The sequence below is a fragment of the Podarcis filfolensis genome (assembly GCF_964270895.1).
Source record: "Podarcis filfolensis genome assembly, chromosome: 16".
NCBI classification, from domain to species: domain Eukaryota; kingdom Metazoa; phylum Chordata; class Lepidosauria; order Squamata; family Lacertidae; genus Podarcis; species Podarcis filfolensis.
Genome location: NC_139620.1, coordinates 34,570,254 through 34,587,822, shown reverse-complemented (window position 1 = coordinate 34,587,822; position 17,569 = coordinate 34,570,254). Strand labels below are relative to the sequence as shown.

The following is a 17,569-nucleotide window of genomic DNA, read 5'->3' as shown; positions in this document are numbered from 1 at the left end:
CTTATTTGGAATGTTGTATTTACTAGTCTCCATATTTTCAGGGTGAACACTTTCCACAGAACATTTGTAGTCGCCAAGATTTTATACACATCAGAAATAGCCACTATTACAGACACCATTTTAGGTCACTGCATGCGTCACAATTGTTTAACAGTATGTCTTTCAAATACATAAAAAGTAAAATAAATGAGAGGTTACATGAAAAAAAAAGTTCACTGCAAGGCAAAATATACCTGCAGTTTATGTTTACATATATACATATCTATTATACACACAATACAGAGAAATAAGCATTTCAAGGCCACATTCTGGTTTGGTTTGGTTTTTTAAAAAGGCACCCGTTATAGTTTATTTCACTTTCAGCATAAATATCGACATTACTATATTTAAACAGTAGCAAATCAAAATACACTTACAAATATTTTACACAGTAATAAACACGATACAAAAAATAACCAACAAAATTCAAACGTTTGGGTTACTTCAGAAATGCTTAAAAGTTGCTAACAGATGGACACTTTGGCCCCAAATCCAGAGGAAGTTATGTGTGTTAGGTCCCATTCATTTCAGTAGGATTTCAGTGCAACCAACTTTCTTTGGATTGAAGCTTTTGCCGTCACAAACACTTCATTCATGTTCTGGAAACTGAGAAGCCAATTCCCCAACAAAATCAGTGTTTTATTTAAGATTATTATTATTATTAAAGTATAAACATGCCAGTTTCTCTTGATCAACCACCCACTCTTCAAGGACCAAACAGAATTGGTAAAGAAGCAATATCTTGATTTTTGCTCCTTGGCAAAGAAGTGGCTCACTGGATTACATCCAGTATCGTTAACGCAGATCTGATCTGTGCGCATTCGAGTTCCTTTGCACATACCGCAGATTGGAAGTATTTCAAAATTAAGTCAAGCTTCAAGACACTTGTATCTTTGCTCCATCATCACTTTGTTTTATTGCAGCCCATTTGCTTACTAGGCATTTTGAACACAGCCCACTAAATCAGCCTCAGGTGCAGGTCTTGCTAAAATTAACAGGACTTGCACAAGAGAAGAGAACGTGGACCCTGGGGCGTGTATGGAGCAGTGCCACCCATGCAGGCTTCCCCATTCACTTCAGCGGAAGTGGCTGAAGAAGCATGCAAAGCTCCCCTTCCCTCCATTGAAGTGAATGGAAGGCTCCCTCGCATGGACTGCACCTCTCATTCATCTCAAGAAATCTTGCGTCCTTTAAGCATTTTATAACAAAACTCTGAAAGAACATACAGAGAGAGCACTTAGCAAACTTCACAGTGGAGTGGATCTTCTTTAAAAAGAAAGAGTTTTATAGCACAGATTAAAAGTTATTCATAATAGAGTTTAAGTTTTAAAAACAAAGAGTTGATGAGGTCACTGTTAAAGAGGCACTTCAACTTCTACTTGTTTGCCTTGACGCTAATAAAAATGAATATAAAAAATTACTTGCTTTTTTAAAAATATCACACACAAATCTTAAGACGTATAGTTTAAGACCGTTCTTCAACATTAAAACTGGAGACAAGAGAAAGCCACTTCGCATCTCAATCTCAATCACATTTACTTCAGAGTAAATCCAGTTGCTTCAGTGTGACCCACCTCCAAAGTAAATGTGTTTAGGATTGAAGTCAAACAGTTATTTAGAGAACGTGGCTGCTTTAATTTTAAACAAGATTGTTATGCTAAGAAGATGAATTAATAGTGGAAAAAACGAAGCCAAATTTCAAAAGCTGAATGCTTCTGGCAAAAGAACAAAAAAAAAAAACAAAACACAAACTAATTCCCTAATTCTATACTGGTAACACTGATGTACCTAAAGTTGGAATTCATCTTCAAATTAGTTAGTGCAGAAAAGATTTAGCAGCTTTTAAGGTTACATGTCCATATGATAGGCTTTCCAGCTTTTTCTTGTTTGGAAGAAGAAAAAACAACCGTGGTTACAATTTGGTTCCGATTTGCAGGAGTAAAACGTTAAGTGCTATTGATTACTTAAATAGCTAGTAAATGGCCAATCCTGCAAAAGAAACTTTCATTATGGCAAGAAAAGGCATCTTTACAAGAACTAGGCCACGTTGGTTTCCCTGCATGTGTGATTCAGATGATCCCAAACTCTTGGAATGTGCTGTTTGTTATGAGAAAGTCGCTGCTAGGACAATTCCAAGGATTAGAAGGATTACGGCTACACAAATTATTATGAACACCAATTTCTGCAAAGAGAGGAAAACTGTGATTAGCTAACCCCCCAGATTATTATTATTTAATAAATGCAAAGATGCAAGAATTTACCATACGCACCCCCAAACTTAAGCATAATTACCTGACAGCAAGCAATTTCAGTGGTAATCACATATAGTAAAAACTAAAGTCAAGGGACTTTCTGAATTCAAATATGCAATAAAATAACCAGAAACTAGAGCACTGTGATGTTGGCGTAGGAGCAACAAACATCTGGAGTTACACAGAACCATGTTTAACAGAATGGAATAGTGCATCATTTTTTGTGGTTTCTTCTTTTGTGTGGTAACATCAGAGTCTCAGGTACTTAATAGAGCAACAGAAGTAACTGGGATGTGGGGCTGGGGTGGGGCAACAGAAGAAAAAGGGACAAAGCACATATTCACATGGATCAAATATGCAGCAGTATATACAACTCAGCCTTTGCTTTGTTGTTGTGAGAACCAAGGGCTAAAATGTTAAAGGCTGTACGGAAGCCTTCATGGGGAATGGGAATAGCTTATGTTTTGCACTCACAAGATCCCAGGTTCAATCTCTGACTTTTCAAGTTACAAGGATCAGGGATCAGCTGCCTGAAAAGACCCGAGACCCTGGAAGTGTTAAAGTAGATAGTACTGCGCAGCCTGCTCTGGTGTAAGGCAGCTTCATGTGGAGGAGATGGGTTTTGAGACAGGACATGCCACATAATTCTCAACTACTGCCTAGCAAGGAACCTTACAAAAGGAAAATAGCAGCTTCATCCACATTATCAAATATAAAATACATGCAGACCAAGAGAGGCCCAGCTGGCAATTTGCAGCAGAGATCCAAATTCTCTCTCCAGTTCATCACTTTCTCTATATGTTGATGAAATCTGTGTAAGCCCCCAAGCTTGTGTGTTTCTACACCAACACAAAACAGATCTAGTCCCAGCGGGTATCACTCCATCGAAAATCTGTTGGAAGGAAATATATTCAGCAGCTAGCCACTAGGTGTCTCAGTTCTCACTATGCGCATGACTTCTGCTCTCAAACACATTTAAGGGTTAACGTAGCTGTTGAGTGTAACCCACCAGCTTGGCGGGTGTGTTAAATCACCGCACTTATCACCGATGAACAAAGGTTAGCATGCACGGCAAGTTAGTTGATTAGTACTTACTGCACAACAGCAGAGCGAGGCTGCATGCTGAGGTTATCGAAGCATCACTTAATCCCGACCGACAAGCCAATTATTAAAGCAAGTACAGCAAGCACCACCAGCACTATAATGAGAATTATCCACTTTTTCTGCCAAAGGAAAGTAAGGCAATTGTTTCAATTTTGCAAAATGGTGTTAAAAGCTTCGTTTCAGAAATGTCAAGTACCGTTCTACCACCCAGCCTGAAAAAGTCAGTATGGTGTAATGCAGGCTTTTTGGATCTACTTTAAGTTTTTTTTAATGGAACCTCCAATGACATGCCCTAGAGCAGGGGGAGAAAGCAACTCATGGGTCAAATATGGCCCAACGTGGGCTTAAATTTAGCCCATGAGACAGCTTTTCACCAAACCACGCCAGCAAGCCCCACACTCCATCAGGTGTGACATCAGATGTGGGGCAGGTACAGACGTGATTGCCAATACACAATCAGGAGCCCCAAAGCGCTCTTCTGATTGTGCACTGGGCAAGGGAAAACAAGCCTGGCCCACCTGCCAAATTTGGCCCACAAGGCTGGGATCCGGCCTGAAGAACCAAAAGGGTTTTCCACCCCTGCAGTAGTCAGGTGCAATATAGTGGTCATGGTAGAGCCAGATGCAAAATCCTGGCCACAGGAGGGAGAGTCACAGAACCTTGAAAGCTATACATTGGAAAGGGCTGTAAATTCAATTGCAGAGCAACTGCTTTGAATGCAGAGGGTCTAACGTTCAACTCTGGTATCTTCAGGCAGGGCTGAGTGACCCTTCTCTAAAACCTTGGAGAACCGCTGCCTAATGGTCTGACTTGGCACAAGGCAACTTCCTATGTTGTTATGAACTGTGTTTCCAACCACAAATTTACATTTGATTTACTACAGATCAGAAATGCCAAGTCTAATTGAGAAAGTAAAAAAGTTTTGTGGTTGCTACTGCTAACAATGGGGTGTCAGGAAGCCTTGCCAATCTATTGTAAATAACCAACCATTGAACAGCAATCCAGTGCAGAAACAAGGGAGGCCAAGGGTGTGTGTGGGAGAGATAGGGACAAACTATACCACCACCACCACCCATCTTCTAAAAACAGTAGCTGGGGGACATCAAAAATTCAGACAGCTGACCTCCTTCTCTCATGCCCCCTTGTAATTCAAGAACTGAAGGAGACACTTCTCCCCACACTTGACACAGAGGACAGGATACTTGACTAGGACTAAGGAGAGTCGAGTTCACATAGCCCTGAAATTCATAGGTGGTCTTGGGCACATCACCATTTCAGATTAACCTCTCACAAATTTTGACAGCAAAACAAAATGGCTCCATGTATTCCACACTAAGCACCTCAAGGTGGGATACAGAAGCACAGAGTTTTCCCCAGACCATAAATCACTTATGAACTTTGAAGCCCCTTGCAATTTTAATTGAAAATAAATGCAATGCTGCGAGAGGGAGATGGGGAAGGTTATCATGGCATATCCCCACACCATTTCACCCCGATGAATCCTTTTCTCTTTTCTTTGGAATAAACTCAGTGACATCATGAAGGAGGCTCTCTACCCCCATCGTTCAGCCTGGACACTGAGGTCCAGCGCCGAGGGCCTTCTGGCGGCTCCCTAACTGCAAGAAGCAAAGCTACAGGGAACCAAGCAGAGGGCCTTCTCGGTAGTGGCACCCGCTGTGTGGAACACCCTCCCATCAGATGTCAAAGAAATAAACAACTATCTGACATTTAGAAGACATCTGAAGGCAGCCCTGTTTAGGGAAGTTTTTAATGACTGATGTTTTAATGTATTTTTAATCTTTTGTTGGAAGCCGCCCAGAGTGGCTGGGGAAACCCAGCCAGATGGGTGGGGTATAAATAAATCATCATCATCATCATCATCATCATCATCATCATCATCATCATGCCAGTAGTACCAGCTGCCCTTACCAGGGTGAGGGGGTTACAACTGATTGTTTGCCCACACTAGAGAGCCACAGGACAGAACAAGAATATCCAAAAACTGTTTGTCAAAGTTAAAATCAGCTTACTAACAGCCCACCAGTTCATATGTGGGGCTGTACAGTTAGCACCAAAAACAATAAAGCCATTTTGGGGTCAAAAAGAAAGAATGAAAAAGTGTGTTTAAAATAAACCCATTCTGACTGTATTAGGTCAGCTTAACTTTCTGACCCACATATGCCACCCTGTGGAATTTCAGTTCCCATCAATGCGTGCTAGTCCTAATGAAGGGCTTTGTGGAAAAAGGAAGCTGGAAAAAAACGTGTAACAATACATGCAATTAAATTAGCAACGTTTCCACTGCATCCTTTTTTTAAAAAAAACCCAACCCAAACACTCTGGCAAGTCCACTGCAATCATGACAAATAAACTTCAGTAGCCCAGCAAATTCCCTAAAGGCCCATTCACACATGCACAGACATAATGTGGATTTTGCATCTCTTGATGACTAGTAGCTGACTCTTTCTGAAATGCATCGTGTTTGTAGCATCTGTGGTATCTGATCAGCAATGGCTTGTTCACATGTGAACGTTGTTATGCGACTGTGCATTAATCAAGCAAGCAAGCAAGCAAGCAAGCAAGCAAGCAAGCAAGCGACCGTGTATATAGCATTAGTCCCCAGCCGTGTAGCATGTCAAATATTTAGCATGTGCGAGTATGTTTAAGAGGAGAAGGTGGGTGTGTAGCTGTGCCACACTCCCAACATTTCAGTGTGTGCATGCGCATGCATGCATGTATGCAAGGCCTTTTTAACACTTTGAAGCACTATATTTTTATTATTTTTATTTTACTTATTAAGTTTATATACCACCGGAATATCAAACAGCGGTTTACAACACAGATTAATATAAATAAGATGCCAACATTATTAGGCATTCGTAAGAATTTTAGCGGTAATATAATAGGAAACCTTGCGGCCATGCAAGCATGCGTATTCTTCAGTAACACCAGTCTGATTAACGCAAAATATAAGCTGCAATCCGCTTAACTACTGTTGAGAAGGCCTCACCGGAAAACAGCAGGATTTACTTCTGAGTAACCATGCACAGGACTGTGGTGTACAAAGCCAATTTCTGACACTGTAACTTTATTAGGGGCTCTATCCAACTAACTTTTACTCATTTAAATCAATAGATCCAAGTTAGTCATGTTCATCAATTTCAATGGCTCCACTTTGAATAGGACTCTAACCCTTAAGTTTAAAGGACGAAATCTTAAGTTTATAGAACAAATAAACACAAATGTTTGGAGAAGAAAAGAGAGAAACAGCCCCTCTCTCCAACTCGTTCCATCGGTGAGGATGCAATACTACTACTACTACTACTACTACTAATAATAATAATAATAGTGACATACACAAAAAAGTGCTTTCCCCAACTTAAACTTGATCATTTATTTGGGATTGCTCCAGAAAAGGTGGCTTTGTAGCAATCTTGGTTTTGCATGTCATGCCAAAATAAGAAAAAGACATCTAGCTAGCTAGCTACGCATGCAATAAAAGCAAGACTTGCTCACCAACAGGAAAACTTACCCTGCGAGCCTTGCTTTGGTATTTAACTGCCTTTTTCGTCTCTTCTTTTGCATGTTCTACATAATCGACTGCATTCATCACATTTTTCTCTATGCTGTTGACCATGTCACCCTTAAAGCGAAAACAAGAACATACAGCAGAAACAGAGCTTTATTTCACCACTGTTGGAAATTTCCAGATTTTTTTTAATGGCTCAGGATGAGAAGAAACATACTTAAATGATTGTACAACATGGATTATGTGATGAAATTTACATTTTAAAGAAAAAAGGCAGGTTTTTATTAGTAGTACATTTGATGCTTAACTTAAGACATATGGAAATCACATCAGTAAAAGCAGGCATGGAAAAAAATACTGATAATTGAAAGCATAACTACAAAAATGAGATATGCTTCCTTAGGACTGGCATTCTAACATGGAAATTTTATATCTTACACTCTCCATCCACCCGAACACACCTCTTACCCACACAGCTTCCTGTGCTGCAATCATAACTTTTTTAAAAATTGTCATGTGTCACAGCTAATAAGCTTCAAACCAGCAACTCCCTAAAGAGTAAGGAACCAGCTTATCTCCTACAAATTAAATTTATTTCTCCCTCCTTCAGGGACACCAGACTGCTCTCCAAGGCAATATGTCCCCTGAGGAAGGGGCTGCCAGAGAAGCTATGCAATTAAAGCACTCTACCTTGCTATACAGAAACTCTTTGCAATGCCACCCCAGCATTGCAAAATGAGGCTCAGGTTTTTCCACCTCACCTGTCCTTGACTACCTTCCCTCCAAGGATGCAAGAGCAGCCCTGATCTGCAACCTGCCTTTTCTGTGCAACAGTCTCTCTCACAGTGAACCAGCCAAACACAAGCACGCTGGGCCAAGCTCAATACTGCAAGGGACAGTGGGATGAATGTTCTCCCTTTTCTGGCATTCACACCTGATATTCCTCAGGGGAGCCAGATTACACTTCCTACTGGCACCAGATGTTTAGCACCCAGTGCTAGATCAGAGCCTCGCTGTGTTGTGGGTTCATGGGTCAACAGATCTGGGCTGTACAGTGTTTGCACATAAGGGTCACTATGCTTTTGTGAGAGAAAAAAAAAGGTAAGCATGCCCCAGTTATTATGAAGACATGTTTTCACAGGTCAAACACATGCTCCCCACGTGCATCCCAGAGACACGCACTACACAGTACCTCAGCTTAGATGATGTCCTGCACAAGTCTGCCTAGGACCCTTGTACCTGCGGGACCGCCTTTCCTGGTATGCCCTGCAGTGGACCTTATGGTCCATAAATAACAACACTTTGGTGGTCCTGAGCCTCAAGGAGGTTAGATTGTTTTCAACTAGGGCCAGGGCCTTTTCAGCCCTGGCCCCGACTTGGTGGAATGCTCTGTCACAAGAGACCAGGGCCCTGCGGGATTTGACATCTTTCCACAGGGCCTGCAAGATGGAGTTGTTCCGCCTAGCCTTCGGCTTAGACTCACTCTGACCCCTTATATGGGATTTGGTATATAAATTTTGCCTTGACGTTTTTGCTGGCCCATGTAGGACCAGCATGGACAGCTGGTTCGGGTGAATATCTGATGTTCCTTCCCTTTATGGTCTTGATTTATGGGCTACTACAAAAATGAGGCTGAATTTTAAGCCGTCTTTTAATTAACTGTATGTTGCTGTTGATTTTTTCTATTATGTTTTATTGTAATTTATATTTGGTGTTAGCCGCCCTGAGCCCGGCCCTGGCCGGGGAGGGCAGGGTATAAATAAAAAAATTAAGAAATTAATTAAGATTAATGAAGTCTCCTGCCTGCCAGCATAACAGGCAGAAAGAGGCCATGTTGCCATTCACATCAATGGAAGGCGCTGGCGGTAGTGTGGTTTTCCTGTTCCATGTCTACTTTTTAGGCTTCTCTCTATGCACCAGGAGATAAGGTAACAGAATGCAGGTGCTGTTAAGATGGTGTGGGGGAACAGACAGACCAGAACTATGCAGCAGTATGCTGGGAAACTCTCCTGTTGCAAGCTATAGTGAACATAGTCTGAACAAGAGAGCTAATTTGTAAGGGAGAGAACGTTTAGATTTTCAGTTTTCTCCAAACACTCGGAGACTGTCCTTGCTGGTTCAGGGCTAGGTTGGAGGCATGAGATATCCATGCATGAACTTCCTTTAAAGCAATTCCAGTTAGAATGCCAGTATATATACATATAATATGATATCATGTTTGATGAACTAACTCGGGAAATGGCACATGGGGAAAAATGGGAATATTGCAGGAGTGTTACCTGTGCAGCTCTGTCCGTCAGCAGACATTATCAGCAGCAATAAACAGCAAAGTGTTAAAAAGCTCATTCAGCGTTTCACTTCTGCACTGCTAAAAGCCCCCAATAGGAGTCTAATTAACTTGAAAAACCACAGAGCCCAACCAAAGCATCACATTACTTGAAGACTTGAGTCATTATTTATTTGCTATAAGCCTGGTCAATCATAAGAAAGCAGTTATTACGCTTAGTAATAATTAAAAAACTAAGCTACCTGAATGCAACTGTTTATATAATCTCAAGGAAAAGAACTGAACAAGGAACTAAAGTGGATCTGAGTATCCGATTGGCTGCTACCCACAAAATCTGCATCAAACCTCCTTAAATATGTCATACAGCCAAAGCACAGTTGAGAAATGTATTACATTTTGAAAATACCCTTGTACATATTTTTTTATTTCCACCCCCCCTTTTTTTCTTACTTTCCTCAAATGAAAGGGAAAGCAGCTCACAAAACAGTTTGGGGGTTTTGCCTGCTAGTGATGACATCTCCCATTTTTGTGGCTGCTTTATCACACACCCTATGGGACACACCCTAAGTGCTTTCTTTGGGGGGGGGTCACATGTGTCCAATGCAATTAATTGACTGTTGCTCCAACTAGAAGACCTCAAACGTTTTAATAAAATACTGCACTGCAATGAATTAAGTTACAGTTTGGTCACATACCTGAACCTCAACAAGCATTGCCATGTCCATAAACATTTCATGCAGCTCATGTATACTGGATTCCAGTTTTATAATATCTTTGTGACGTGACTCGATTTCATCAAGAGCTTCTCTAGTAATTTTGGTGTCTAAAATAATCTTTGGGGAAGAAGAAAATATGCATTGGAATTTTTCCATTTATTGGAGAAATAATACACAGACAGACAGACAGACAGACATTTAGGTTGTAAGCCTGTGAGCAGAACTTCTTAATTCTACAAGCACACTGCCTTGTTTTCATTTTAAGCACTCCAGAAATGTTATACATACAAGGGAAGCAAAGTAGGCGTGAAATACATACGTCAGAAGTGAAGATGGAAAGATTGCCACTTTCCAGCATTTCTTCCAGCTCTTCATCAGAAGTGTTTTTTCCAGCTAGTAAGAAATCATAGACGCCCATTTGTTACATGCTGCAAAATAGCTACTTGCTCAGAAGCTGAAAGGAAACGTCTGCCTCTCACCAAGAGGAAATTGACAGTGTGGAGAGATGACTCCTCTTAAGCTACTTCATCAGAAGAGCAACAGACGTATGCTTAGTATTTAAGTGGACAGCTTCTGCTACACTTCTACTAACAATTATTATTGCTGCATATTTATATAAAATACATTACTTCCTTCAAGTGCTCCAGAGCACTTATATTATTCACAGCGGCGGAGGAAGCTGCTCGGGCGCCCAGGGGTGGGGCAAGGCACACCACGAGGCCTCCGGAGTCTGCCTGCCTCCTCCCGCTCAGCCGCCCTACAGCTGAGGGAGAGGCAGTGGGCGGACTGTCTGGGGCAGCGCGAAGCCTGCAAGTGCCCAAGCCACTGCGTCTCTCCCAGGAGAGATGTGTGGCTCGGGCGAGCTGCAGGCCCTGCGGTGAGTGCCGTGGTGAGTGCCGCTTGGCATTTTGTCACCGCCCTCAGTGGTGACACCCGGGCAGACCGCACCCACCGCACCCCCTTCCTCCGCCCCTGATTATTCAGTAATCTTTTAAGAAGGGCTGGGAAACCTGTGGCCCTTCGAGATGTTGTTGAACTGCAAATCCACCACGACCACCACCGACCATTGGTCATGCAAGCTGGGGCTGATGGGAGTTGGGGGTCCAACAACCATTGGAGGGCTACAGGCTCCCCATCTGTGGTTTAAATGAGTTTCGTCAGCAGACCCTCCTACATTCTCAAGAACAACTAAGGAGGACTAGAAACAAAAGGAAACAAATGCATTGCTGCCTGCCAAGGGCCATGTACAACTTCATCTGCCTCACCCTCCAGAGGGAAGAACCAAGAAACTGGTCGCCAATTGCCAAGGGACAGAGGAGACTGACGCACACAAGCACCAGCCTATCCACAACTATTATTGTATTTTGGGGTGGATTTTAATTGTAAGACACCCTGAGAGCTGGAAAAAACGGATCTAAATTGCTAATCGTGTTCAGTTCTCATGCTACACAAAGCAGGGATGGGAAAAAGTCAGGGATGGGAAAAGTCAGGGATGGGAATCATGGAGTCCTCCAAATGCTGCTGGACTCCTGAATCAGATAAACCCCAACCAGAATGGCCAATGGTGAAGTGATCCTAGAAGTTGCATTCCAACAACTTATGGAGAGCTGCAAGTTTGCCATCCCGGTAGCACGTTTTCCTAACTGCAAGCATCTTATATGTCAGATTGCCTGGCACTGGGGAAGGGTTGGGATCAGGCCTAGTTAACAGAACAACAAGCATTCAGATTATTTAGGACTATCACCACAATCATGTATGGATCAAGGAAGCAGTGCAGCTAACAACCCTGCTGCCCCATTCTGCAAATTTTATTGCAAAGTTCTCATTTGTATAGCATTTTTTGTATATATGCATTTTATTTATAAATATATCTGTATCTCACTATTCATAAAAAATATGTAAGCAGTTTATGACATATACACAATTAAATTCTTTTGTTTAGGAGATCAGCTATTATAGATGGCTATTTTCTTAACTGCTTGCATAATCCTGACAGCACAGAAAAGTTTTCAGCAGTACTAAGTAATAAAGGGAATCCCTTACTTATTTCTAGCTGCCGCCGTATCTGATCCTTGGTACGTTCCCGAAAGCATGTCTGGGTTGTATTATATGTTGTCATGACCTCCACAAACTTCCGGGCCAACACTGTATGCTGGGATTAGATATAAATAACATTTGCAAAGTTACTTTTAGGACTTATTTTTATATGTAAAGCATAGTGCTCTTCCACATACCTATGAGCCCACCCCATCCCCAAAGGGAAGTTTAGGAGGATGCTGAGAGTTGTTTGCGATCCCACTGGCCCTTTCACAGAACTACAGTTCCCAAGGTTCCCTGGGGAGACTGGGTGACGATGAAACTAGCAGTCTGGACCATAGCTACTGTAGCCTTTGCAATTTTGAAGCCAATTTTGAAGATGGAGCTGTTCCGCCTGGCCTTCGGTCTGGGCCCAGTTTGACCCCCCCTCTATGGGACCCTGTAAGCTATCTCTTTGGCCCTTTTATCGGCTCATGTGGGACCAACATGGATATAGCTGGCCCCGAGGAATACTTGAGGTTCCTGACCCCTATGGCTGTAATTCGTGGGCAGTCATTTAATTTTATCCTGATTCTAATTTTTAAGCTGTACTTTAATCAATTATTTCATTGTGTTTTAATGTATTTGATATTTGATGTTAGCTGCCCTGAGCCTGGTTTTGGCCAGGGAGGGCGGGGTATAAATAAAAATTTCCTTATTTACTTACTTACAATTATGCAGAATGCACTACTCGTTCCAAAAGCAGGCCAACCCCCTTTGGGAGGATAGCAAAGAACTGACACTGGACCAGTGCAGACCTTGCAGCTCTAAAGGGAAACAGCTGTGCGGTGTCCTACTGGCAGCCTCAAGACAGTGGGGAGCTGTCTAATGACTGCTTTGCTGCTCACCCAGATGCAGCACAGCTCACATCCAGGCATCTAGTTCTGTGAATCATCCCCTTTGTTTCCCATTTTAGTGCTTGCGGGGGACTTAACTTTCAAACTGAATTATTTTGAACACACACAAAATAATGAGAAAATAAACCATAAACTCAAGCAGAAGAGAGCTACCATTTCCTACCACACACACTCTCCCTCTTTAAAATTCTCTTCAGGGCATCTACCAGCCGTACCATACCTGTGATTTTCGTATTCTGACATCAGCTGAAGTTCGATTAACGTTCTCATGTCGAGCTAAATTTTGTTCCATGGCTGCAAAACAGACAAAAGCAATTCGTAGAACTTAAGATGCCACACACAGTTACTACCCTTCACTCCCTACCATAAAAATGGAAATTGCATTTTAAAATTACATTTCCTACAGAAACAAAACTCAGTCAAAAATTAAATCCTATAAATAGCAAATGGATCGTCTAAGAGCCTAACCCTATTTAGCCAAAATAGCACTATCAATGCACAAGAAAGAGGGAGATAGCAGCAGGCCAGGAGGGGGGCATCTAATTTTAAGTATCAATTATTTTTTCTTAAATAACTTTAAAAGGCTGGGCTGCGATAGACACAACAAAAGCTATTCAATGAGGACAGAGGATGCTCAGTGTGTACAGAATGCTGTCTGTTGGGCATAGGAAAACTGATGGGGAGTAAAATGCAAAATCCTAGAAGAGAACACAGGTGGCTGACTAGCTGGAACAGGAGGACCCGGCGCTGCAAATTTCTGTTGCAGGCACCATTTGTTAGTTTGAAACAACAGAGGCTGGAGGGCCAGCTTGGAAACACGTGGCTAGCTGGAAAGAGCCAGCTGCTATGCTTGCTGTTGCAATTTTCATAATAATCATTATATTATCAAGAATCTGGAAGGTGACTCTACAGCTGATGGTCATTTCTACTTTTTAATATACAGTTGTACCTTGGTTCTCGAACACCTTGTGACTCAAACGTTTTGGCTCCCGAACGCCGCAAGCCCAGAAGTGATTGTTCCGGTTTGCAAACGCTTTTTGGAAGCCAAACGTCTGACGCAGCTTCCACAGCTTCCGATTGAGTGCAAGAAGCTCCTGCAGCCAATCAGAAGCTGCACCTTGGTTTTTGAACATTTTTGGAAGTTGAACGGACTTCCAGAATGCATTCCGTCCAAGAACCAAGGTACGACTGCAATTTGTTTGAAGAATAGCAGTTGCCTTCCAATGCATTGGGGGACAGAAGAAGGGAGCCTTTAGAGGAAACTCACATTGTTACTAGAATGGAAGCTGGAACTTTAAAAAAAACACAAAATTCTACCTGCCAGATACAAACTGCCCCATATGCTGCTCACCATGCCTCTGTGGATCTTTACACTGACTTCTTTGCTTTCGCTGTGAAGCAGGCCTGCAAGCAGCCTGTGGCCCTTGAAGTCAAATTTTGCCCACCACCCTGTGGTCAGTCTCGTTTCTGCAGTTCCAGGCTGTCAGCGACAGCAACCACTATCGTTATGTGACGTGTTTCCTCCTCGGCAGCAGTTGGCCAGTGGAAAGAGGAAGGATGGCACTGGAAGGCAGTACTAAAGGTAAAGGTAAAGGGACCCCTGGCCATTAGGTCCAGTCGTGACCGACTCTGGGGTTGCGACGCTCATCTTGCTTTATTGGCCGAGGGAGCCGGCGTACAGCTTCCGGGTCATGTGGGCAGCATGACAAAGCTGCTTCTGGCGAACCAGAGCAGCACACAGAAACGCCGTTTACCTTCCTGCCAGAGCAGTACCTATTTACTCTGACGTGCTTTCGAACTGCTAGGTTGGCAGGAGCAGGGACGGAGCAACGGGAGCTCACCCCGTTGCGGGGATTCAAACCGCCGACCTTCTGATTGGCAAGTCCTAGGCTCTGTGGTTTAACCCACAGAGCCACCCATTCAGGCAGTGAGGAGCCGGGCGGGGGGGAGAACAAAACAAAGCTTTGCCTAAACAAACCATGGTTTGCTTGGTAATCCATATGATAACTTGTAGCTAACTCTTGGTTTGTTAAACAAACCATGGCTTAGTGCTACATGTGAAACAGACCATTCGTGAGCTACCATTTTTGCCTGGTAGGCTGCGTTTGGCTTGACTAGCAGCAAGCTGTGCATGCCTGCTGTAAGGCTATAAAAGCCTAGCAATGAAACGTTACACAACTATGGCCTGACTTGTGTTACTTTGCCCTCAGCTATGTGACACAGTATTTTAGGAATCAGGCCTTTAGTGTGCTATAGATGTAACAATAACAGCACTTACTTTTCAATTTAGCACGGACGATATTTGCTGTTTTCCTGATCTCTTTGTTCAGTTCTTCAAGTTCTTCCTTTGTTTCTTAAAAAGGAGGAATTTTGAAACATCTTTTAGAGCTGTTTATGACAAACGACAGCTTAAGAATAAGCTCTGCTTATTAAGTGCTCCCGCCCCTCAGAACACAGCCACCAAATTCTGCAATGTTCTTATTTAGACTAGTCTCTTTTATCGTCTTGTATTATGAAAAAAACTTTAATATACAATTAACTAAAAGAAAGAAAACAGTACCCAGACATAGTGGTGCGCTTTTTCTGGCTAAAGGATCCCCAGACCCTGCAGAGAGCCTTGCACCAGAAAGAACACTGCCCTGCTCCAGGCTCATCCTATATGGCTGAAATGATCCTGGACTGAGTCAATGCAAAGTGGTTGCAGGCCCCTGCTTCCTATATGTCATGGCAAGGACCACAGGCAGAGAAAGAGCAGCTGGAGGAAGCCTGCTTCCCTCTCCTAGGAGCCAGAAACAACGGCAGAAATAATTTGGCTCCAACTGCAAGTTGCCCTGGAACAGCAGAATGGGGGGAAAGCACACTCCGGACTCTGCCACTAACTAGGGGACTAAGGACTGCTGGAGTGATTTGTTTACTTAAAGACTGGGGGAGAGCTGACTTCAATACCACTGAGAAGATGCAACTTGAAAAAGTGAATTTACTTTATTACAGTCACAGACCAGCATAAACATCTAAATTGAAAAAGTGAAATCTGAAATGGTTTGCTTTATTATACCCTTACCACTCGTTTTCCCTTTTGTGTTGTGTCTATTTCTATTGGTTTATTTGGTCTACAGACTTTAAACATTCATGTATATTAGACACTGAGCCTGCAGGCAAGGACTGTCTTATCTTTTGACACCTGCACTTTATTAGTGATTAAAAAATAATAATTCCAGTTTTATATCATCTTACAAATCAAACTAGCAGACAAGAAATAGCTGCAATCAATTTACACTTTACATAACCACAGACATCCGTTTAAAATTTAAATGATTTCTTATAAAACAATGCTCTATATATCTGAGCCTCCATTAGCGGATCATTGTCGTCCCACCCCCTGCCAGCCAAACAACTGTACCAAGCACTGCTTCGTATTTCTCTAGAGAATAGTGTATGCTGCATTTAGCTCATTCTGCTCTTAGATGTATAGAGAGCTAAAATTAGCTCATGATCACAACTGTTAGGGAAACAAGTGGATTTTTTAAAGACTCGTGCTCAATAGGCACAGCACAGTTAATCCAAATAACTAAGTTTCTTTTTTAAAAAATAAATAAATTCTACCTTACCTCTAGGCATTTTTACTTGAAAGTAAGCCTTAGTGGTGTCAGTGAAAATGCACTACCAGCCTTAGACCCACAAATGCTGATGGAACTACCCTAGCTTAAATCCTTGCGTTTTCATTTGATCTGGACTCTAGGTTTGGATGGGAGGGCCTGATCCGAAGATCTGAGGTGGCAGCAAGTAAGCATTTGGGATGAAAAGGTATAGATTGCTCTGTCAGGACAATAAAAGATGCTATTCCAGCACTATCAGGCTGAGGCAGGCCTCAATGGATGGAGTGCCTCAGTTCGGGCCCCGTGCAATTTTTTAAACATGACCTCAATACAGCATCAATTTTTTATGGTTGCAGTATGAAAAACAAATCATACACAACACAGGTCAGGGATCAGCAGAGGCAAAGGGAGGCTGTGTGCCTGCGTGCATGCATGTCTCTGTCCATGTGCCATGCAAGCATGCTGGTTAGAGTGTGAGATGGTCACACCCACTTTCAGCGACACTTGCTGCTGGCATGGAGTCTCCGAGGGTTGGCCAAGGGTGAATGCAGCCCTTGGGCCAAAGCAACCTAGCCAGTCTTGCTCTCTGGGGAAAGAGAAGCTCATCATCACATCCTCCTTTTCCAGCCCAGTCCCTACAAGTGTTACAAGATGCATCTGCCTTCTTCATAAAAGCTGGCCTGGCACTCCTTCTCCTGATATGCTACTCTTGTTTGCAAGGTGCAAGTGGGTGTGGGTTTTTTTGTTTTTTACAGGGTATGGCGTGGACTAGTGATGTGAGGTAAGAATATTCTATTGAATATTCTCGAGAATGAGAATACTCTCTGCTAGAAAATTCTTTCCGGAGAATATTCTCCACAAACTGTAAATTCTAACGTAAGAACCAGTTTTACAACCCACATTTAAAAAACCTAATAAATAATAAATCGAGCTGTGATATTGCCAGTGTAAGTAATGAATAATGATTTTTTTTGATCCAGTTACATAACTGGGCATTGGGTCATTCACCATTTGTGTTTTATTTACTGGAAACAATAGCATTTATTTTAAAATTTATATTGATTTTATTAGTGTTGCACTGAAAATACTGTACCATGTAGATATGCTTATTCA

At 42.4% G+C, this 17,569-nt stretch overlaps 1 protein-coding gene across 2 annotated transcripts in view; it reads right to left on the bottom strand.

The window, feature by feature from the left end:
• The window catches only part of STX2 (syntaxin 2), a 29,631-nt gene continuing 12,062 nt past the window's right edge, over positions 1-17,569 (bottom strand). Inside the window, exons 4-11 of one of the 2 annotated variants that reach the window (XM_083590568.1) lie at positions 15,139-15,213; positions 13,081-13,154; positions 11,971-12,079; positions 10,247-10,320; positions 9,907-10,044; positions 6,928-7,038; positions 3,387-3,514; positions 1-2,221 (exon numbers count right to left, since the gene is read on the bottom strand). In XM_083590568.1, coding sequence (XP_083446694.1) covers positions 3,431-3,514; positions 6,928-7,038; positions 9,907-10,044; positions 10,247-10,320; positions 11,971-12,079; positions 13,081-13,154; positions 15,139-15,213 — 665 coding nt within the window. In that variant the 3' untranslated portion in view covers positions 1-2,221; positions 3,387-3,430. The remainder of the gene's footprint in view (positions 2,222-3,386; positions 3,515-6,927; positions 7,039-9,906; positions 10,045-10,246; positions 10,321-11,970; positions 12,080-13,080; positions 13,155-15,138; positions 15,214-17,569) is intronic. The other variant, XM_083590569.1, reaches the window with a different exon arrangement.